At 46.7% G+C, this 22,127-nt stretch overlaps 1 protein-coding gene across 1 annotated transcript in view; it reads left to right on the top strand.

Moving 5' to 3' along the window:
* Window positions 1-13,120, top strand: part of Anapc7 (anaphase promoting complex subunit 7) — a 25,372-nt gene extending 12,252 nt beyond the window's left edge. Inside the window, exons 4-11 of the mRNA XM_031337777.1 lie at window positions 893-1,004; window positions 1,542-1,695; window positions 3,569-3,711; window positions 6,612-6,729; window positions 7,921-8,117; window positions 8,693-8,917; window positions 10,066-10,216; window positions 12,467-13,120. Coding sequence (XP_031193637.1) covers window positions 893-1,004; window positions 1,542-1,695; window positions 3,569-3,711; window positions 6,612-6,729; window positions 7,921-8,117; window positions 8,693-8,917; window positions 10,066-10,216; window positions 12,467-12,656 — 1,290 coding nt within the window. The 3' untranslated portion in view covers window positions 12,657-13,120. The remainder of the gene's footprint in view (window positions 1-892; window positions 1,005-1,541; window positions 1,696-3,568; window positions 3,712-6,611; window positions 6,730-7,920; window positions 8,118-8,692; window positions 8,918-10,065; window positions 10,217-12,466) is intronic.
* Window positions 13,121-22,127: the final 9,007 nt, after the last annotated feature.

A 22,127-nucleotide genomic window follows, 5' to 3' on the forward strand; every position in this document is an offset into this window, starting at 1 on the left:
ACACACACACACACACACACACACACACACACACACACACGCTTATGCACATAAACTAAAATAAAAGATCTTCATTTTCTTATGCAATAGTATTGACACTAGCTTGGGCTGGATAGATGGCTCAGCAGTTAGGAGCACACACAACTCTTTTAGAAGATCTGAGTTCAATTCCCAGCACTCAGGTCAGGTGGTTCACAACCTCCTGTGACTCTAGCTTCAGGGTGATCTAATGCCTTTGGCCTCGGTGGGTACCCACACTCATGTGCATGCACACACACACACACACAGCACATAAGCATTATTAAAAATAGTAAATCTTGGCTGGTGGTAGTGGTGTACGCCTTTAATCCTGATACTTAAAGGAAGGGCAGGTAGATCTCGAGGCCAGCCTGGTCTACAGAGCAAGTTCTACAATAGCTGAGGCTACACAGAAAAGACCTTGTCTAGGAAAAAAACAAAGAAAAGAAAAAGAAAAACAGGATAGTAGTCCTTTGTTTTGAGGAGCCAGTCTTTTTTTTTGCACAGGGCTGTGGGTTGGTTTTTCTTTTCTTTTCTTTTTTTTTTTTTTTTTTTTTTTTTTTTTTTTTTTTTTTTTTTCTTTTTTGTTTTTTTCGAGACAGTTTCTCTGTGTAGCCCTGGCTGTCCTGGAACTCACTCTGTAGACCAGGCTGGCCTCGAACTCAGAAATCTGCCTGCCTCTGCCTCCCAAGTGCTGGGATTAAAGGCGTGCGCCACCACCACCTGGCTTCTACTTATTTCTTTATTTCTTTATTTTTTTGGTTTTTCTACTAGAAAGTAGAGTAGCAGTGGGAATCAGAATCAGGGCGCGCTCATGGTGAAGGCCTTCCTTTGCAGACACACTTGCTTACTGTTCTTGGGCTTTTGTGTGCAGATAAACATGATGTTGGCAAACCTGTACAAGAAGGCTGGTCAGGAGCGCCCATCAGTCACCAGCTATAAGGAGGTCCTGCGACAGTGCCCTTTGGCCCTTGATGCCATACTAGGTACAGAAAGTTTTCTGCCTGGTGCCTGGGGTGTTTGCAGTCAAAGATGGGCGTTCTCAATCATGACTATGCATTAGTTAGAGTAGGGCTTTTTTTAGATTTTAAGTTTATCTTAATGTGAATGAGGGTTTTGTCTATACGAATGTAGTGTCTAGTGCCCATAATGGTTGGAGGAGAACATTTGAGCCCAAGAGCTGGAGTTATGGGATGGTGATAAACCATTATGTGATTGCTGAGAATCAAACCTGGATGCTCTGCAAGAAGAGCAAGTGCTCTTAATCACTGAGCCGATTTTACAGCCCCTAGAGTAGATTTAAAACATTCTGAATACTGTCAGTTATGAACTAGAGGAATAGCTGTCTCTTAGGGATGGGGTACAGTTGAGTGGCAGCACATGCTTTAGCATGCTTGAGGCTCTGACCTCTTTGAGTTGTACGCATCTTGCTTAGAGGAGGGAAGGCAGCTGTGTAGCCTGTTGTTGGTTGCACCGTGGGAGGAGGATGCTGTGCCTCACATTTCTCTTGCTTTTGCGGTCAGGTTTGTTATCCCTGTCTGTGAAAGGTGCAGAGGTGGCATCAATGACAATGAATGTGATCCAGACGGTGCCCAACTTGGACTGGCTGTCTGTGTGGATTAAAGCGTATGCTTTTGTGCACACTGGTGACAACTCGAGAGCAATCAACACCATCTGGTGAGAGCCAAGAAGTCAACTCTGGTTATTTTGGTGGGAGGCACAGTCTGAGATATGTCACATCTTACTACATAGCCCCGGTTGCCCTTGAACTTGCCTCAGTCTTCCAGCCTAGATGTCCCTAGTGCTAGGACTATAGGCACGAGCCACCAAACCTGGCTGAACCTAAGAATCTTGGCCCTTTCTTTGTCTAGAGATGTGATATGTCTGGTGATGCGGAAAGGCTAGGTGGTGCTTACTGCTTGGCATTTCGTCGGTTGTCTTTGGGTTATGTTTTTTCTAATGCACTAAGTGGTTGCAAAAGTAATAAACTGTTGGAACCTGTAAAAATGAACAGCAGGACTGAGTTCTTCTCTGTTGATGTGAAGATGGCCTTCTATAAAGAGCAAGCTGCTGAGGGTGTCATGTTCGTGCCTTTCTGACTTGGTAGACATGTTTATTGTATACCTGACATAGGCTATACCTCTGCAGTTAGGGATTTCTTCTTATTTAAACAAAATTCTAGGACCAAAGGCTGCATCTACCTACCTACCTACCTACCTACTTATCTACCTACCTACCTGTCTACCTACCTACCTACCTATCTACCTACTTATCTACTTACCTACCTACCTATTATCTATTTAATCTACCTATCTACCTACCTATCATCTATTTACATACCTATCTGTCTACCTATCTATCTAATCATCTGTTTGTCTGCCTCTCTACCTATCTATCTACCTACCTACCTACCCGTCATTTATCTATCAGCTATCTATCTACCTGCCTGTCATCTATCATGTACCTCCCTACCTACCTGTTTGTCACAAGTAGCTATCTCTTGTGAATGCTGTATTAAAAGTCATTATTGTTTGTTTTTTTGTTTTTTGAGACAGGGTTTCTCTGTGTAGCCTTGGCTGTCCTGGAAGTCACTCTGTAGACCAGGCTGGCCTTGAACTCAGAAATCCACCTGCTTCTGCCTCCCAAGTGCTGGGATTAAAGGCGTGCACCACCATCGCCCGGCAAAAATCATTGTTTTTGTTAAAAAATTTATAACCGTGCTGGTTTTGGTGGCGCACACCTTAATGCTCAAAAGGCTGAGGCAGGCCTGCCAGGGCTCTTTAGTGAAACCCTATCTCAAAAAAAGGGAAAATTATAACCACAAAGTTTTTTGTAGATATTAAGTGATGTTTTTGAGATATGTATATATAAAATATCATTGTATAACTTTAAATATTTTATTTAATTTCATGTGTATGAATTGTTTTTTTGTCTACATGGTGTTTGTATGGCATGTGCATGCCTAGTGTATAGAGGCCAGAAGAGGGCATCAGATTCTCTGGAACTAAAGTAATGGACAGTTGTTAGCTGCCTGGCTGGTGCTGGGCATTGAATCTGGCCCCTTGCAGGAGCATCTGGTGCTCTTAACTGCTGAGCCTTCTTCCAGACCCCTATGGAACTTTTAAAGTCCATTGTACCTAAATCATTTAAAAAGGTTTTAAAACTAGATTTGTATTTATTTATTGTATGTGGGCACATGTGCTTGTGTGGAGGTCAAAGGACAACTTGGAGGTGTCTCCTTCCACCATGTGGGTTCCAGGGATCAAACTCAGATCATCAGGCCTGGTGGCAAGTGCTGCTCTTACCTGCTGAGGCATCTCACTGGCTTATTGAAATGCCTGTGTATAATGTCAGGACTTGGGAGGTGGAGCTAGGAGTATCATGAGTTCAAGGCCAACCTGGATAATGTAGTAAGGCTCCACTTCAAAAAACAAAAACCCCCCAATATTTCATCTATACAGAAAAGTATATCATCTGTATACCCACCCCCAGATGCAAGGATTTATAACAGATTCTAACAGAGTCTAAAGGTTAGTATTTATCTTTTAAGTTCACTAGAGAAAAAATCCTTATTGCGAGACAATGTGGACCTGCTGGGGAGCCTGGCAGACCTGTACTTCAGAGCAGGAGACAACAAGAACTCCGTCCTCAAGTTTGAGCAGGCACAGATGTTGGATCCTTACCTGATAAAAGGTGAGTTTGGACTGGAGAGACTATAAGAGGCAGAAGACAGCTAAGAGGAAAGACTGAGCATGCCACTGGCACCTGGTGTCGGGTCTTGGTCCTGGCACCTGGCACTGGGTCTTGGTCCTGGCACCTGGCGCTGGGTCTTGGTCCTTGTTATTGTTTTTAGGCTGTGTATTTGTGTGTGTACAGGTGAGGAAAGGTTCCCTTGGATGCCAGAGGCATCGGGTTTCCCAGGAGTCAGAGTTATGACCCTTCTGTGTGGGGATTCACAAAGAGCAGTGCTTGGTCTTGACTGCTGAGCCATCTCTCTAGCACCCCCCCCCCTTTTCTTTTTTTTCTTTTCTTTTCTTTTTCGTGACAGGGTTTCTCTGTGTAGCCCGGGCTGTCCTGGAACTCACTCTGTAGACCAGGCTGACCTCGAATTCAGAAATCCGCCTGTCTCTGCCTCCCAAGTGCTGGGATTAAAGGTGTGTCACCGCCCGGCCTCCCTTTTCTTTTTTGAAGACAGTTCATGTAGCCCAGGCTAGCCTTGAACTTGGCTTTGAAGTCTTTTTTTTTTTTTTTAAGATTTATCTATCTATTATAGTGTAAGTACACTGCAGCTGTCTTCAGACAGTTACGGATGGTTATGAGCCACCATGTGGTTGCTGCGATTTGAACTGAGGACCTTTGGAAGACCAGTCAGTGCTCTTAACTGCTGAGCCATCTTTCTGGCCCCCTTGACTTTAAATTTTTGATTCTGCTTCTACCTCCCAAGTGCTGGGCCCACAGGCATGTAATGTTGCGGTGCTCAGCTCTGCTCCTGGTTGTCAAACCGCTTTTGTAAAGCTGGCCATAGTAGTTCTTTCCCCTGTCCTGAGCGGTGGTGGTGACTCTTCACAGACCATTGCTCTCAGCCTTTTTCTTTTATTGGACTTTGTGGTCTCTCCGTCCCCCTGTGGGTTACTACATTTATGATGTGGCTGACTTACGGCATCTGCAGAACCCTAGCATCATTTCAGGAACTTTGGTTTTACTGTGTCCTTAGTATGATTGTGAGGAAGCAGGGGAGTGGATATAGAGCAAGGGGTAAGGTGGTTAATGTGTCCTCAGAGCAAAGGTGAAGGAGCAAGGCACAGGGGCTTGAGAAGCCAGTGGAGCCGGCAGTTTGTGAAGAGCTGACTGCTCAGAAGTAGAAGGAAGTGAAATCTGTAAAAACCCAACAGGGGTCACCAGAAAAATACACCTCAGGATAATAAACAGGCTTTTAGAATCTAAAGAATAAGGGACCAATAATTCTAACAGGCTGAAGCAGGGCTGTGAGATCAAGGTTAGCTACAAAGGGAAACCCTGACTCAAGCAGACAAGAAGGATGACTGAATGTGAGAACAGATCTAGAGTGTATGTTTGTACAAGTTCTTCCCTTCTGGTATGTATCTCTCTTCCTTCTCCATACCACACTTGTAATCTCAGCACTTGGGAGGTGAAAAAAGGAGTTAAAGGTTTAAGCTCGACCTCCCAGTAAAGCCCCAGAAGCCAGATGCTGGGGTCTTACACCGTTAATCCCAGCCCTCTGGAGTTCAAGGCCAGCCTGCTCTACAACGTGAGTTCCTGGACAACCATGGCTATAGAGAGAATCCCTGTCTGGAAACAACAGCAACAAAAGAAAAAAGAAAGAGAGGAAAACAATTTAGTGTTTTAGGAATACTAGCCTGGTGGCATTGATAGCTTGGTGTTGGATGTTCATATCCAGGCCTAGGCTAGCAAGAGTGTGGCTATGAACTTGCTCTGAGAGGAATGGGGATTTGAAGGGATCAAGAAGGAGAATGGTAGGAAGAGGTACATGAGAGCCATTGTGGGGCCTCATAAACCAGGAGGGAGGAATGGAAGGGGCTTAGGGAAGAGAGTAATGTGAGGACTGGCATTTTAAAATGAAACTACAGCATTTGGGGGTGTAGGTCATTTATTTTTGAGACTAGGCATATTGAGCATAGTACTGAGCATGTACTGAGGGCTGGAAGTTCTTTTAATACCAACATTTATGTGATAGCTTTTCTGGGCTGCTGTTCACCACACTGCAGACTTTAGGGACAGACAGTTCTTGACATGACTGATGTTTTAAGTTGTGACATAGGACCTTCTGCTCCTTTGCCTGCCTCATTCTTTTATGTGTGTGGCATGTTCTTGCAAGTTCATGTTCAGCATGTGTGTGCAGAAGCCCACAGAGGCCAGAAGAGGGCCTTTCTTTGGATGGTTTTTACTGTTCATTCAGTCACTTAAGAGACAAAGTGTCATGTAGCCCAGTCTGCCTCAGGCTCCCTATGTAACTGAGATTGACCCTAAACTTCTGGTCTTCCTGCTTCCAACTCCCAAATGCTAGGATTATGGGCCCATGCCACCATCCAGTTTATATGGTGCTAGGGATTGAACCCTGAGCTGTTGGCATACTGAGCAAGCACTCTACCAACTGAGCTGCATCTCTACACATTTACTTAATTTTGAAAATTAAATTATATGTGTGTGCATAGTAGTCAGAGGTCCCCTTTTGGGAAGTGGTTTGTCTGTCCCATGTGGGTCCTGGTCATAAAACTTTGATTCATCCAGCTGGTGAAAGTCTTCTTTAACCAAAACCATGTCATAGGCCCTCCTGACCTTTTCCTTTAATTTTTATGTATGAGTGTTTGCCTTTATGTATGGATGTATATCATGTGAGTTCATGCCCTCAGGTCAGAAGATGAAGTCACTTGTTCTGGAACTAGAGTTACATGTGGTTTTGAGCCACCACTGTGTGGGTGCTGGGAACTGAACTCAGGCCCTCTGCCTGAAGAATTCTTACCTCTCAGCCATTTTCTCTGCCTCTCTTTTCTGTTTTCTGAGGACTTTTCCTGCTTTGATAGAAAAGCCTCTTACTGTGTCCTTTCTTTCAGGGATGGATGTTTATGGCTACCTCCTGGCACGAGAAGGGCGGCTGGAGGATGTGGAGAACCTTGGCTGCCGCCTTTTCAACATTTCTGATCAGCATGCAGAGCCCTGGGTGGTCTCCGGGTATGCTTATTCACTACCCTTTCTCTCCATTTTTTTAATAGAGTTTTTGAAAAGATATTTTTTTTCCTTAAGAGAATATCAATTTGAGCCAAGCAGTGTAGTGCTTTCCTATAATCCTAGCACTTAGGGGCAGAGGCAGGCAGATCTCTGTGAGTTCAAGGCCAGCCCAGTCTATATGGTAAGTTCCAGGACTACATAGAGAAACCCTGTCTTAAAAAACAAAACTAGATAGATACAAAGAGGGGGTGGGGATATAAATGAATATAAATTAAAGCAGGCATAGTGGTGCAGGCTTTTAGTCCCAGCACTCAGGAGGCAGAGGCAGGTATATGTCTGTGAGTTCTAGGGTAGCCTGGTTTACATGGCACGTTCCAGTCAGCTAGGGCCTCACAATTAAGACCATTTGTTAAGGGGCTGGAGAGATGGCTCAGCTGTTAAGAGCACTGACTGCTCTTCTGAAGGTCCTAAGTTCAAACCCCAGCAACCACATGGTGACTCACAACCATCTGTAATGAGATTTGACACCCTCTTCTGGTGTGTCTGAAGACAGCTACTTACACAGTTACATATAATAATAAATCTTTAAAAAGTAAAAGACCCTTTGTTAAAACAAGAAGTGAGAGAGTTGAAATCATAAGCCGTGAGGCCTGACTCACAGCAGAATGGTTCTGTGACTTTGGGCAGGCATTTATTGACTCATCTGAGCCTTTTTTTCATTTGGAGACCAGGATAAGGAGCCTACTTCCAGGGCTAGCACATAGGGGGTGCCTTTTGTTTAGTGGGCCTCTTTCAGGGTGAACCTGATGTAGAATAGGCTGGCCTTAAACTCACATGTGATCCTCCTTCTCTGCCTTTTTTTTTTTTTTTTTTGATACAGTCTCATATACCCTATGTCTGGCTACTATGTAGTTGAGGCTAACTAACCTTGAATTGATTTTTTTTTTTAAGGTTTATTTATTTATCATGTGTAAGTACACTGTAGCTGTCTTCAGACACACCAGGTGTAGGTCTTAGGAACCATTGGCTTGCCTGCAAGCACCTTTACTCTGAGCCATTTGGACAGGTCTTTTGTTTTTAAAGGCAGTTTGTCAGCTTCCCAAGTGCTAGGGTTCCAGAAATTCTTTATGCAGTCTGGTGCTAAAGCCTTCTTCAGAGGCTTCTCTCAAATAACTTGTTTTTTTTTTCCCCTAGATGCCACAGCTTCTATAGCAAGCGCTACTCTCGGGCCCTGTACTTAGGTGCCAAGGCCATTCAACTAAATAGCAACAGTGTCCAAGCTTTATTACTCAAAGGAGCAGCGCTTAGAAACATGGGGAGAGTCCAGGAAGCTATCATACATTTTCGGGAGGCCATAAGGCTTGCGCCTTGTCGCTTAGATTGTTATGAAGGTAAGGTGGAGACCTGCCAATGTGGCTGTAGGCCTAACAGCTGCACCCAGGTGGAAGGTTTTGTTGGTCAGAGCTTGCTGGCTCTGTTGTGTATTAGAGTCATGGCAGCTGGGGAAGAGCAAGCAGCTGTAAAACCCACGCTGATTTTCTCCAGCATTGATAGATGAGTTGTTTTTTAAAACTTTTTTTATTGTTAATATTTCTTTTGAGACTGGATGTCACTGCAGCCCAGCAGAGCTGTGCCAGGTTTAGCAACATTTGGTGACTGAGTCACTGACACTAAAATAGCTCTTACAAGATTCTGTTCCCCTAAAACATTTTTATAGGAATTTAAAAATAAGCTCAGTAGTCTGTCTCGTAACAGGAAGATGAGTTCAAATTTGAAGAGAAAATTTGAAGTTGAGAAAAAGAAAAATCTACTTATATAGTGAGAGGGCTCTGCTGGGTCATTCTTTACAGCCCATTAGAACGCTAGAATGGAAGGAGGCACTGGGGCATGGGTGCAGCTCAGGGGCAGAACACAGGAAGGGGCTGGTGGGCCATCCTGTCTGGCATCTCTGCTCCTTGTTTTTCAGGTCTCATAGAATGTTACTTAGCTTCTAACAGCATTCGAGAAGCAATGGTGATGGCCAACAATGTTTACAAAACTCTGGGTGCAAACGCTCAGACGCTTACCCTGTTAGCCACCGTGTGTCTGGAAGATCCAGTGACACAGGAGAAAGCCAAAACTTTGTTAGATAAAGCGCTGGCGCAGAGGCCGGACTATGTCAAGGCTGTGGTGAAGAAAGCAGAGCTGCTCAGTGAGTGCCACACTTGTGTGCTCTAAGTTGTCCTCACCCCTGACACCCTTGTCTCCTCCCTGAAGATAGATGTATCACAGCCAGATGTGGCTTAGACCTGCTCGGGTTGGTTTAAACCAGCTAACATCACTTGATAGCTGTTGAGCTCATCTCTGGTTTTGTTTTGAACTAGTTTAGTGTGATACAGCAGACTTCAGTCAGTTTCAACAGTTCTGAGCTATGCGGATTCTCTTAGTTTTGTTCTTCTTGCTTCTGGCATATTCATAAGTTTATGATGCTGTGAAGAGGGTATTCTGGCTCAGGGTTCTAGCAGGGCCATTGGCCTCATCTGGAGCTGGGCTTCTTGCTAGCATCCAGAGTCCAGAGGCAGCACAGGACATCATACGAGTGGGGGGCATTTGTTCTGATCCATAATGAACTCCTGTGCTTTTGCTAGTTTGGAAATAAAATTGAATTTATTTTTTTGTATTTTGTTAAGTTTAAGAGTATATTTATGCCAGGCAGTGGTGGTGCATGCCTTTAATCTCAGCACTCAGGAGGCAGAGGCAGGCGGTTTTCTGACTTCGAGGCCAGGCTGGTCTACCGAGTGAGTTCCAGGACAGTCTATCTGCACAGAGCACAGGTTCAATGGCTTGGGTAAAGATGCCACTAATACTGACGTCAGTTCAGTCCTTGGGACCTATATAATAAGATAGGCAACTCCCCGCAGATTGTCCTCTGACCTTCACCCGTGTGCTGGGTGGGGCATCCTCATCCCCTCCATAAAATAATGTAACACGGTTTTTGTTTTTTGTTTTTTTGTCTTTGTTTTTGTTTTTGTTTATTCAAGACAGGGTTTGTCTGTGTAGCCCTGGCTGTCCTGGAACTCACTCTGTAGACCAGGCTGGCCTTGGACTCAGGTATCCGCCTGCCTTTGCCTCCCAAGTGCTGGGATTAAAGGCATGCACCACCACTGTCCGGCATGTAACACATTTTTTAAAGATGCAATACTCATGTCAATTTCCCAATGAAATAGAGACCACATGCACATGTCCCTTTAAACCCTGCAGCGCCCCTTTGAGGGTCAAGTGTCATATCAAGAAAGCTGTCATATCACACTGGGTGTGACTGTGCACTAGCTGAGCAGTGAAGATGGTCTTTCTTGGTAGGCAGGGAACAGAAATATGAAGATGGAATTGCTCTGCTGAGAAATGCACTGGCCAACCAGAGTGACTGTGTCCTGCATCGGATCTTGGGGGACTTCCTAGTAGCTGTGAACGAGTACCAGGAAGCAATGGACCAGTACAGTATAGCACTGAGGTAGGTGCTCAACCTCCATGGGCAGGTAAAGAGAGGAGGCAGGACCCATGTCGCAGTTCTGCAAACACGTGTGCCCACAGTTGAAGGCAGGATGAAAATAGTCATGAGAGAGAAGGTATTTGTGGATTCATGACTCTTGACATACTTCCTTAAAGCATATTAGCAGAATTAAAGATGCTCATTCTTCTTCAGCCCACATAAAAGTAACACCCAAACTGATTTGTACAGGTCTCCTGTGCTTGCCCATACCCGCATGGCTTCATAGGGTTATGTCTAGTATATATTTTACATTCTGCTTTTTAAAATCTAAGTATCGCTAAGTATGTTCCCGTGTTTCTCTCTACTGTAATAATTAAAACTTAAATTCTGAAGTTTGAATACAGCTTTTACCTGTCATCTTGGTCAAAATACTAACCAATTTCCTTGTCTGTACCTTCTTCATTGGGCATTAGTTAGGGTATCAAGATTCAGAAGATAGGGCTGGAGAGATGGCTCAGTGGTTAAGAGCACTGACTGCTCTTCCGAAGGTCCTGAGTTCAAATCCCAGCAACCACATGGTGGCTTACAACCAACCATAAAGAGATCTGATTACTTACACATAATAAATAAATAAATCTTAAAAAAAAAAAGATTCAGAAGATAATGGTGCTTGCCACATAATCCTAGAGACCCAAGTTCAATTCCCAGAACCCATGTAAAGGTTGAAGGAGAGGATGGATTCCAAGGTTGTTCTCTGACGTCCGCATGCATGCCATGGCTTTTACACAGTGCACAGTCAAACATGTGTGCGTACACATAATAATATAGTTAATTTTTTTAATGTAAATTTTTAAAGAATTACTTATATATATGAATATACTTTAGCTGTCTTCAGACATACCACAAGAGACATCAGATCCCATTACAAATGGTTGTGAGCTGGGAATTGAACTCAGGACCTTTGGAAGAACAGTCAGTGCTCTTAACTGCTGAGCTGTCTCTCCAACCCAATAAATTTAATTTTTAAGGTAAATAAATGGCTGGATGAGGATTCAGAGTATTCAGTAGAAAGCTTTTAGCACTGTGCCTGGTATGTAGTAAGTAATAGTATTTGTACTGCTTAGTGCAGAAGTAATTCTTTGAGACTTGCAAGTATGTCTTAGGCAAGGAGCTGACCTCATCAGGTGTCACATGCATCTTTTCAACTTGTCCAGGACATAGTTGAGGCAGTGCTTTGAGCGCTCAGTGGCACTCACTACTCAAAACCCTCTGCAGTCTGCAGGGCTGGGCTAAAGTGTGGAAGCCTCTGTGTAGAGTTTCGTGGAAGGATTGGGTAAAGAAGAGATGTTACAGACTCCACTGTGTCTATGAGTGAGAAATGAGACAGCAAGTTTCCTTAGGGATATGTGCTGACCCACAGGTTGCCTGGGGCTTGCTTTAGTGGCACAGAGTGCTTGCCTAGCATATGCAAGGCCTGAGCATTCGTCTCCAGGACGTTTTTTTCTTTGAAAGATTTCTTAGGAGCCAAATAAATGAGGATTCTGGGGCTCTGGGCTTTGTGGGATTGCTACTAATGAAAATGCTTTGGTTGGTCTTGGCTCTATCCTCAGGACTAAAAACCTGTTCCATAGTGTAGCATGATTGATGGCTGCAGTTGTAACATAGAACAGTGTCACACATGGAAGAACAACTTGCCTGAGGCATGTATTTATCATGTACCTGAGGCTGGCTTGGTGTTCTGATCCTGTTTCCCTCCTGGATGTGCTGGGCTGTGCCCTGTGCCTGGCTATGAGCACCAGGCCTCCTGTTAGTACCTCTCCTCTTTCCCATCTTGCCACTGCCTCCAGCTAGTGCTAGTGAAGAATTTTTAATTGCCATTTTTAAAATGAATTGTTCATTAATTTGTTTTATGTAGATGAGTGTTTTGCCTGCATGTCTATGAACCGTGTGTGTGCCTGGTGCCCAGAGAGGCCAGAGGCGGGCATCAGATACTTGAGAACTGTATGAGTCACCATATGGGTGCTGGGAACTGACCCCAGGAACAAATGCTCTTAACCACTGAGCCACGTTTCCAGCCCCTTGAAGTTAAAAATTCTAAAACTTAGAACAATGTCCCCTTTCATCTCTGATGGACTCCCTGGATCCAGCCATGGCAGCCACAGTTGTGCACAGCATCCCTGACCTAGTCATCTCACTGCTGGGCCAGCGCAGTGACAGTCCCAAGAAGCGGGACAGAGACTCAGGCCTCTCCTCTGTTTTGTTGTTCCTTAGTTTGGACCCCAATGACCAGAAGTCTCTCGAGGGGATGCAGAAGATGGAGAAGGAGGAGAGTCCCACGGATGCCACTCAGGAGGAAGATGTGGACGACATGGAGGGGAGTGGGGAAGAAGGGGACCTGGAGGGCAGCGACAGTGAGGCAGCCCAGTGGGCTGACCAGGAGCAGTGGTTCGGCATGCAGTGAAGGCTCAGTGGCAACCCCCTGATGTTCCTAGAGTGACAGATGCTGTCGGAAGTGTGCTCACAGCAGGGCTCCCTGCCCGTGTCGTCGAGTTGTAGTCGGGACTGATGTCTACCTGTCTGCTCTGCTGAGAACCGAGTGTGGTCCACGCTGCAGACTCACCATTCTGGATGGTTCTGACGGACCCAGTGGAAGACGCTTTTTTCTCTTTAGGAATGGGTATGCAGGATGAGCCGTCCTCTTAAGGACACATGCACCTGGGTGGCCCTGTCGGGTAATCTGGTCCTGGTCCTGCCACACGCCCCTGTAGTGATGGTGTTGTGGATGTGCTTACTGTGCACGGACTGCAGAGCAGCACTTGGCCTCAGTGGGCAGATCTGAGAAGCAGATGATGGGAACATGGCCACACACAGGACAGGCTCAACTAATAAAGCTGTTCAGCGTGGTGTCACATGTCACAGCAGACACCCTTTGAGACTCTTCCTTTCTCCGTGTCAGAGGCAGCCATGTAGGCCTAGCCAGTTTGATATACATACACTCTTCTCCCATGTGCTGGGAGGCAGAGCCTGGCTCTTGACTGAGTCCCTGAGGGCAGGGTCTGCTTTCAGCATCTGCCTGGAGCATCTATCACTCAGCTACTGGGAAGGTCCGGAAGCCTGCACTTGGGAGGCAGAGGCATGTCAGTTCAGATGTGCTGGGCTACATAGCAAGATATCTTAAGGTACACGATAAATTAAGTGGACCAGGTCTCAAGCAAGTGTGTCTGTGAGCTTCAGCTGTGCACACTAGTTGTCCTGCGCCATCTCTGAGGCTCCCCTTAGCAGCATGTGGGTGGTGCTTTTCCTGACTTGGCCCCACCAGCAGCCCCACTGACCAGTCAGTGCTGGAAGAGAAGGCAAAACCCTCTCAGCCACAGATTGAACCCAGCCCACCCTCCTGTCTTCATGCCAGGCTGAATTCCCACAGGTCAGGATGGATTCCCAGCTCCCTTCAGTGTGCTGGAATTCCCCCCCTTCATTGCTACTGGGAGCCTTCAGGCCAATGTGACCCTCCACTCCAGCAGCACCCAGCCGCATCCCTCAGTGCACCTTAAACTGAAGTGGAAAGGAGTACAGTGACCACGTGGTTTGGAATCACCTCTCAGGAGTGAAGTTACTTAGGTGATTATCCCTTTCAAAGGATAGAGTGTTGGCTTTTCCATGGTCACAACATCAGGATTGGGAGCCCCGTGGCTGTCCACTTGAACATCTTTCTAGGAAATCCAGATAATCTGAGTGGAGGTGTCCTTGAACATGCATGAGTGCCACATGGAACTTGTGGCTTTAGTGTGCCAAACCTGGGTTGAAATGTTGGTGCTCTTGTCCCTCCTACCTCCAGTGCTGGCCACTGCTCTGGATGCTTGCTGACTCTGCAGCCTCTGACTCCAGGGCTTAGGATTCTGCAAGCATGAGACCCTGGCTGGCACAGCACTGTGATGCTGCCTCAGTCACTTGTTGTGGAGAGACACTGTGGCCATAGCAACTCTTAGGAAAGCAGACATTTCACTGGGGGTTGCTGACCAGGTCAGTCCATGACTGTCATGGCAGGCAATGTGGCAGCATTCAGGCAGGTTGGTGATGCTTGGTTCATTTTATTTATCATATATTTTTGAGACAGATCTTGCTGTGTAGACCAGCAGTTCTGGAGAGCTATATTTTGATCCATAGGCAGAGAGTGAGCTTGGGCCCAGCATGGGTTGCCTCCAACAAGGCCACACCTAATCAATCCTTCCAAATAGTGCCATTCCCTGGTAACTAAGCATTGAAATACATGAGCCTATCGGGCCATTCTTTGTAAAACCACAACAGTTATCATTGGCGAGATATCAGCAACTAATATTCACCAGTGGGATCTGTAGCCCTGCCCTTCCCATGGGCTTCTCCCCACTGCTGAGTCCCTGCTGGGCCTAGGGGTCTGGTACATGTAATCTCCCACAGGCCCCGTGATAGCCACACCCCTGTTTCTGGGCCTGCCTTGGGAACTCAAAAGCAGCTTTCGCTTCCGCCCTGTCTAACTAGCCTTATATTTGGGCATGGTTCTCAGCACCACAGACTTTGAGGTCTGGGACCCTGAACTGAGGAGTGGGCATTTTTGCTATGCTCAACTTCCTGTTTTGGCAAGCTAACAGAATTTGAGCTTAATTTCAGAGAGTCCTGGAGCTCCACCCTGTAGCCATTTGTGCTAGGGTGGGGGGTGGCCTAGCCTGTGGCATCTGGGTCTTACAGCTTAAACCCAACTCACTTGGGGCAGGCCCGGGCTGGTAGCATCACACTGTTGCTGCCAGCATAAATTGTGCATGGTCACTACAAGCTCTGCCGAGACCGGTTCGCAGGGGCCACATCATTTGCTGATGACAGACGCAGGCCAGACTGGACATAGACCTCACCGTGGCCTCTGGGAAGCTGCTGAGTTAAGCATGTTCAGACTTTCCACCCCACCCAGGAGCCTCCTTCCCCTGGGGCAGAGGGTGAGGTGTCAGCTGCCACCACTTTCTTGGGGAAGTAGAGGGGGCACAGAGGGCTGGCTTTTGCCATCAAGCTCCCTCCATGCTTGAATCAGCAGTAGACGTGCCCAGCGTACTTGGAGGCTGAGGCCAGGGCCTGAGCATGGGGTTTGCCTAGACTCTGTTCGTCATTGGCAGAGCAGAGAGTTTTATTTTACAAATCACTCAGCACCTACAAGTCCAAGAAGAACCCAGAACTTTACAGATTGCCTTCCTTAGTGGCCATCAGTAAGAAATGATGATTGCTAAGGAACAGTATCAGTCTGTTGGTAGGATGGAAAAGGCATGGCCATGTGGAAAAGTCTGGTGGACCCAAAGTTTCAACACTTGCACCCCCATCCCAGTTTTGGGTAAATGCCCAAAGGAATAAAAGCTCAGACAGGAACTACACCTGTGTTCACCACTGACAAGAGGTGGAAACAACCCAGGCTTCCAATTAAGAGTGTGTACACAGGATATGGTCCAGCTACGAAACTGAAAACACGAGTGCACTTTTGAGAATGTTAAACTAGAGGAAAGTACCCGTTCACCGGACAGGTGATACAGTGGTTCTGCTCATCCCAAGCACCTGGATTAGCCAAAGTCTCACTGGGCAGGGGAAGAGCTGCAGATGGGAATGCTCAGCACTGTGGGTGGCTGTTAGACGAGAATGATGCTCAGTCCTATGAAAATGCTTTGAAATGAGTTAAAAGTAAATTGGATATTTTCACCCCTAAATGTAGAGAGATAACTTGTGATCCCCCAGTTAAACCATTAACACAATCTGTGAAATGAAACATCTGTGCCTAGCACATACTATGTAATGAAAACCCAGGCTCTGCTGGACCTGGGTCTCTTGGGCTGCTCTGTCCCCTGGCTACATTTGTTATGTGGTGTGCAGAGCCCTTGTGTGGCCCTGTGCTGTTGCTGGATGCTTGTCTTCAGCCTGTGATGTCAGAGACTTTCTGATCTAACAGCCCCAGGACAGGAGATGGTCACATACTTATGGGCTGGTATATGCTATGAGGCCATCCTTATGTTGGCAGTCACTCTCAGGTGACAGACTAGAGCCCTTGCTGTCTCAGCCTTCCTTGCTTAGGGTTCACCAGGCATTTAATGTGTGGGCCTCTGGGCTGGCACCAGCCCAACCCTGAGGTCACATGCTGTGGCTCGCAGAGCATGGTCCTTGACTCAAGATACCTCTCGCCCTCAATGCTCTGGCATTGTCTTCTGAAGAGTAGTCATGCGCAGCCTCACTGCACTCAGGCTGCCAGCCAGTCTGGCCAGGGTGGTGTCATCTTGAGACCGGTTCTCCCTCCGCTTAGATCTTTATAAACAGCCCTCTGGAGGCTCCCAGCTTTCCCTTTGGGTAAATCCCTAGCCGCCTGTTGCAGAGTGTGGAGTGATCCTTCTTGGAACTTTCCAGGGGGCTGGCCAGATGTCCACTCTATAAGAATATGGTAGCCTAGGCTGGACCTCTCTGTCCCCTCATGTCCTGTTCCAGTTGTCCCATCTCCCTGTAGGTGCTCAAGCTTTAGGTTGGGGTTACAAACGAGGACCCTAGCTGAAATGGCAGCCGTTCCTTGCTGGTGCAGGTGACTGTTTTCTCAGGCCTGGGGGTCAGGTTGACACTTCCTTGTGCCCAGCTCTGCCTTGGAAGACCTCATTCCCCCCAGGTGGTGCTAAAGTCAGACTACCTCCACTAAAGGCTGAGGGGTGACTCCTGGATATGTTTCTGCTGTGGGGGTGGGGAGGGGAGGCTCCTCCTTTCTGCTCTCTGCCAGGGCCTTAGGTTCTCTATGTCTAGGTCCTCTCTGCCTGTTCTGAGTGTCAGCACATCCCTGGAGGCCCAGGCTACAGCATGTGGCTGGTCCCATGGGGGCTGAGCCTCCCATGGACATGATCTGTAGGCCAGGCCTGCCTTGGGAAAGGCTCAGATCTCCTTGCACTTTAGGACGCTGTCTTTAGCTAGACCCAAGGTCTGCAGAACCTGAGTTTTGCAACAACTCATACCAACCCCTCAGCACAAAGTGCTGCCTCTGCCCACAGACAGCAGGGTTGGTTTGGTTTGGTTTGGTTTGGTTTGGTTTGGTTTGGTTTGGTTTGGTTTTTCGAGACGGGTTTTCTGTGTAGCCCTAGCTGTCCTGGAACTCACTCTGTAGACCAAGCTGTAGACCAACTCAGAGATTCCCCTGCCTCTGCCTCCCAAGTGCTGGGATTAAAGGTGTGTGCCACCACCGCCCAGCCACAGCAGGGTTTTAACCTCAGGAATTGAGTGGGAACCAGAGAGAACAAGAATGGGTATTACCCCTCACCACTGCCATCAGAGGACAGATTGGGCATGCTACCTCCAAGCTCACAGCCATGGAGCACCCTCCCAATGAGTCCAGACTTACAACTTCTCAGGGAATATAGTGTTTTCTTTCTCTCAATTTAGTTTTGGAGATAGGATCTCATATGTAGACCAGGCTGGCCTCAAACTCACAGAGATCTGCCTGCTTCTGCCTCCGGAGAGTTGGGACTAAAGGTTGCACCACCATCCAGTGTGTATCCTTTAAATAGAGATGTAGTCAGGTGAACTGCCTGTAATTCTCAGCATTTGGGAGGTAGAAATAGGGTTTTAGAAATAGAAGTTCAGGGTCATTCTCAGCTACGTAGCAAATTTGAGACCAGCCTGGGAAGCTGGAGTCCTTACGCACACTTTGGTGTCTTACTTCTGTGACTCTGGGAGCAGCCATACTCATATTCTCAGCTGTGTCCTTTTTTATTGTTTGTTTGTTTGAGACAGTCTTTCTACATAGCCCTGGCTGTCCTGGAACTTGCCACATATATCACCAGGCTGCCCTCAAACCCAGAGATCCTCCTGTCTCTGTCTCCTGCATGCTGGCATTAAAAGCTTGTGCCACCACAACTGGCCACCAGCCCTGATTTTTACCTCTGGCGTTTGTACATGGGAAAGAAGTATAAAGGTCAAGCTGTACAGGGATTACAGATCAAGCACTTGGGGACATTCCCACTTACACATTTTATTGCTACTGATTTTCATGGAGAATCAATCATTCTACACAATGCTGGGGCTCCAAGCACAAGCTGACACTCTGCATCACAGCTGGTCATTGAGCCAGTGCTGGGGGTGGGGTGGGATGCTTTGCACAGGAACAGTGAGCAGAGTGACATGTTGGTCCTAGAGTGACATCTAGTTTGTGGACACTTGCCACAGAATTCAGTGAGCATGTTCTGTGGAAATCCCTGGCTTAGGTCCTCCTAGGTCTACCCTGCTGCTGCATGCATGGATACGGCTGCTTCCATTCTCTCAGTGGTTCCCTTGGGACAGCAACACAGATTTCCAAACCAGAAAGTGACTGTTGTCTCCTTGTCCTGGGTGACAGAGGTCTCAGGTCACCTCAAGTCCACCTATTGTCCCAACCAAGTTATGATGTCTGAAATACAGTCACTTCAGTTCTTTGATTTTGGGCAGTCTTCCAGGTTGCTGGAAGTCCCTGTGGTTGGCTTCACTGTCATTCCTGAGAAGGACTCCTTTTCCTACCACCCTCCCACCCCCCAAGCTGGGAAAGATTTTCTGTTCTGCTGTTCACTGTGTCTCAGCACTGTTTTGTTTTGTTTTAAATCCTGTGTGGAAGTTATTCCAGTTACAGATCATGGTCTTTCACCAGTTCTGGAACATTCTCTGCTATTCAAAGGATACATCTTTCTAACTCACAAAGGTGAAGTGACAAGGAAGTAAGTGTCTGATGCTATCAATCACATCCATAAAGTGGGGTTTGGGGATAAGCAAGCCCCTCAAGAGTGGTCAGATGGCATATCCCTGTAATACCATTATAGAGTACTTCTGTTCCTGCTACGTTCTGGTTAGTCTTCTCATAACCTTTAGTTGCTTATCTGTCTCTGATGCCACCCCATCATCAAGTCCGTGATTTGTATGACTACCTTTTTTTCACACACTTCGAATTTTGGATCATCTTGAGGTTTTGGGGTGCTCAACAGGGATTCTTTGGAGTATTGTCAGATGTTTTCCTGGTAATTGACGTAAGGTATGAAGCATTCTAGGGAACCAAAGGTGCTTGCCTCAGGATGTCCCCACCATGAGGTGTGTTTAATCTGCTTGCCTGGCTGAAGGAGCACCTGCCTGGTCTGTGCTCTGTGGCCTTCCCTGCCCATGCTGTCTAGCCTCCTTTGGGAGGTGAATCTGAGCTATGCACAGCTTTTGCTGTGCCCTTTTAACCTTTGTTCAAGCCAATACCAACCTGTGATTATTTGCACTTGTACTTGGTTGTGTCTTTTGCTATGTGCCATACTGTTTGGAACCCACCATGGAAAGTGGTCTCAGGAAGCCTGAATGGGAGCATGCGTGATCCCTGCTACTAGATGGACACTCTTGTCAGGAACCTGCCCGTGCTCACTCTGCTCTGGTGGGTGGAGCTAAGCCTGAACTCATCCATGCCCACTCAATTCGTGGCTTGATGGTTCTGACATCCTCACACACGCCCCCATGCCTTTTTTTGTTTGTTTGTTTTTGTTTTTGGAGACAGGGTTTCTCTGTGTAGCCCTGACTGTCCTGGAACTCACTCTGTAGACCAGGCTGGCCTCAAACTCAGAAATCCGCCTGCCTCTGCCTCCCAAGTGCTGGGACTAAAGGCATGTGCCACCACTGCCCACCCCACCCCCCATGCCCTTTAGTCAGCTACCCATATCTTGGAGTCCTTTGCTTACAACCTTTGAGGCAAAGAATTAATTTATATCTCCTTTAAAAGAGATTTTAATGGGGGTGGGAAGATTTTGGGCCAGGCAATGGTGATGTATGCAGTTAAATCCAGCACTCAGGAGGTAGAGGCAGGTGGATCTTGTGCAGCACACGATTCCAGAAAAGTGCAACCAGCCTTCTGTACCAAGCTATTTTAGGCAGAATGCACATCATTCACTGCTCCTTGATTACTTTTCAGGTTTTGTCTTTCTCCATGGTTTGGATTCCAACCTGTAGACTTTGACCCCTTTAGGGGTATTGAATGACCCTTTGATAGGGGTCTTTTTAAGACTGTCCTGCATATCAGATATTTGTTACAATTTATAACACTAGGAAAATTGGTTTATGGACACAGTAACATTCATTTTATGGTTGGGTGTCATCATATGAGGAACTACATTAAAGTGTCACAGCATTAGGAAGATTGAGAACCACTGCTCTAGATCTTGGTTATTAGTGGCAGACAATTATATCCAGTTTTTGCAAGCCAATAGTGTAGTGGAAAGCCGGGCATGGTGGGCTCACTTGGGAGGTGGAGGCAGGTTCAGCTCTATACTGAGTTTGAGCCAGAGCCAGGGCTATGAGGCTCTACCTAAAAAACTAAATGGATTCTTATCTGGACATATTTAGGAACTGCAAAGTGTTGGGTATGGGCATTTAAAAACAGAGCTGAAGCTGGGCGTGGTGATGCACCCCTTTGGACAGCCTTTGAGTTAGAGCAAGTCTGACTTAAGTTTTAGACCATAGTATGACAGGCTTTTTTTTTTTTTAAAGTGGGGTTTGGGGATAAGCAAGCCCCTCAAGAGTGGTCAGATGGCATATCCCTGTAATACCATTATAGAGTACTTCTGTTCAGTGTATAAGAAGTCTGTTTTCTTTTTTTTTTTAAAGACTTATTTACTTTATGTGAGTACATGTGGGAAGCCACGTCGTAAGCACATCGCCATTACAAGATGGCGATGACATCCGGCTTGCCGTTGGCATAAAAATGCCTTGTGCGCGTGTGCCTGTAAATCCCCTGTATCCGCGGCGGAGTGCCTTTGGTCACGTCAGATGGCCTGATCGTCCCACAGCCTATTATGAGTCGCCACGTCTGAGGCGGGCATAGAGCTCTATATAAGGGAAGGGTTTTGAGATAGTCGGGGTCCTCCTCAACTGAAGCTTGTGATCTCGCTCTGAAGATGCATTAAAGCTTGTACTGCAGAAGGATCCTGTGTGTGCCCCGTCGTTCCTGCTGGCGGGAGGTAGCGCGGGACAAGTACACTGTTGCTGTCTTCAGATACACCAGGAGAGGGCATCTGAGCCACCATGTGGTTGCTGGGAATTGAACTGAGGATCTCTGGAAGAGCAGTCTTAACCACTCAGGAAGAGCTCTTAACCCTCAGCCATCTCTCCAGCCCGAGAAATCTGTTTTCTTAACTCTGGAGTGTAATGTTAAGAGAGTCTAATCAGCCAAGCAATGGTGGCACATGCCTTTAATCCCAGCACTTGGGAGGCAGAGGCAGGTGGATTCCTGAGTTCAAGGCCAGCCTGGTCTACAGAGTGAGCTCCAGGTCAGTCAGAGAAACCCTGTCTTGAAAAGCCAAAAAAAAAAAAGAAAAAGAAAAAAGATTCTAATCACCTCTCTTCAGGCTAGGATTGTCTGTCTTCCTTCTCAGGGATGTGAGAGGCTCCATGGTGAGGCCTTACCTGGCACACATACTGTTGAGATCCTAGTGCTGTGGGTGCTGCTGGGTCTGTATTGACCCTGAATTCTGACTCATGCTTCATGCATCCAAACTTCCTACAGCTATACACTTGACAGTTTTGCTTCTCTCCTGCAAACTGTGCTATAGCTCTCTGTAAAGCCTAGAGTGGACCTGCTGGGTCTGGAAGGGCTTTGGCCTCTCCCCCATCTCTATTTCTCTACACTCTCCCTTTACTACCCTCCCCTATAATGGTATTATAGGGATAGTAAAGGGTATATAACTCTCCTTCCCATACCATGAATAAAACTATACTAAAAAAAAAAAAAAGCACAGCTTACATAGAACCGCATCTTGCACACTCATAAGGCATTCACTCCCAAAGTGTAGTTTAGGCTTTAAAACGATTTGATCCATTTGCACTAGATTGGGCCTAAGGATACATAAGTGTCTCTGCCAAGCACAAGGGCTCAAGTGGCCTTTAGACTACCTGCTTGGCATATTTC

The sequence above is a fragment of the Mastomys coucha genome, unplaced genomic scaffold (genome assembly GCF_008632895.1).
Source record: "Mastomys coucha isolate ucsf_1 unplaced genomic scaffold, UCSF_Mcou_1 pScaffold22, whole genome shotgun sequence".
Taxonomy (NCBI): domain Eukaryota; kingdom Metazoa; phylum Chordata; class Mammalia; order Rodentia; family Muridae; genus Mastomys; species Mastomys coucha.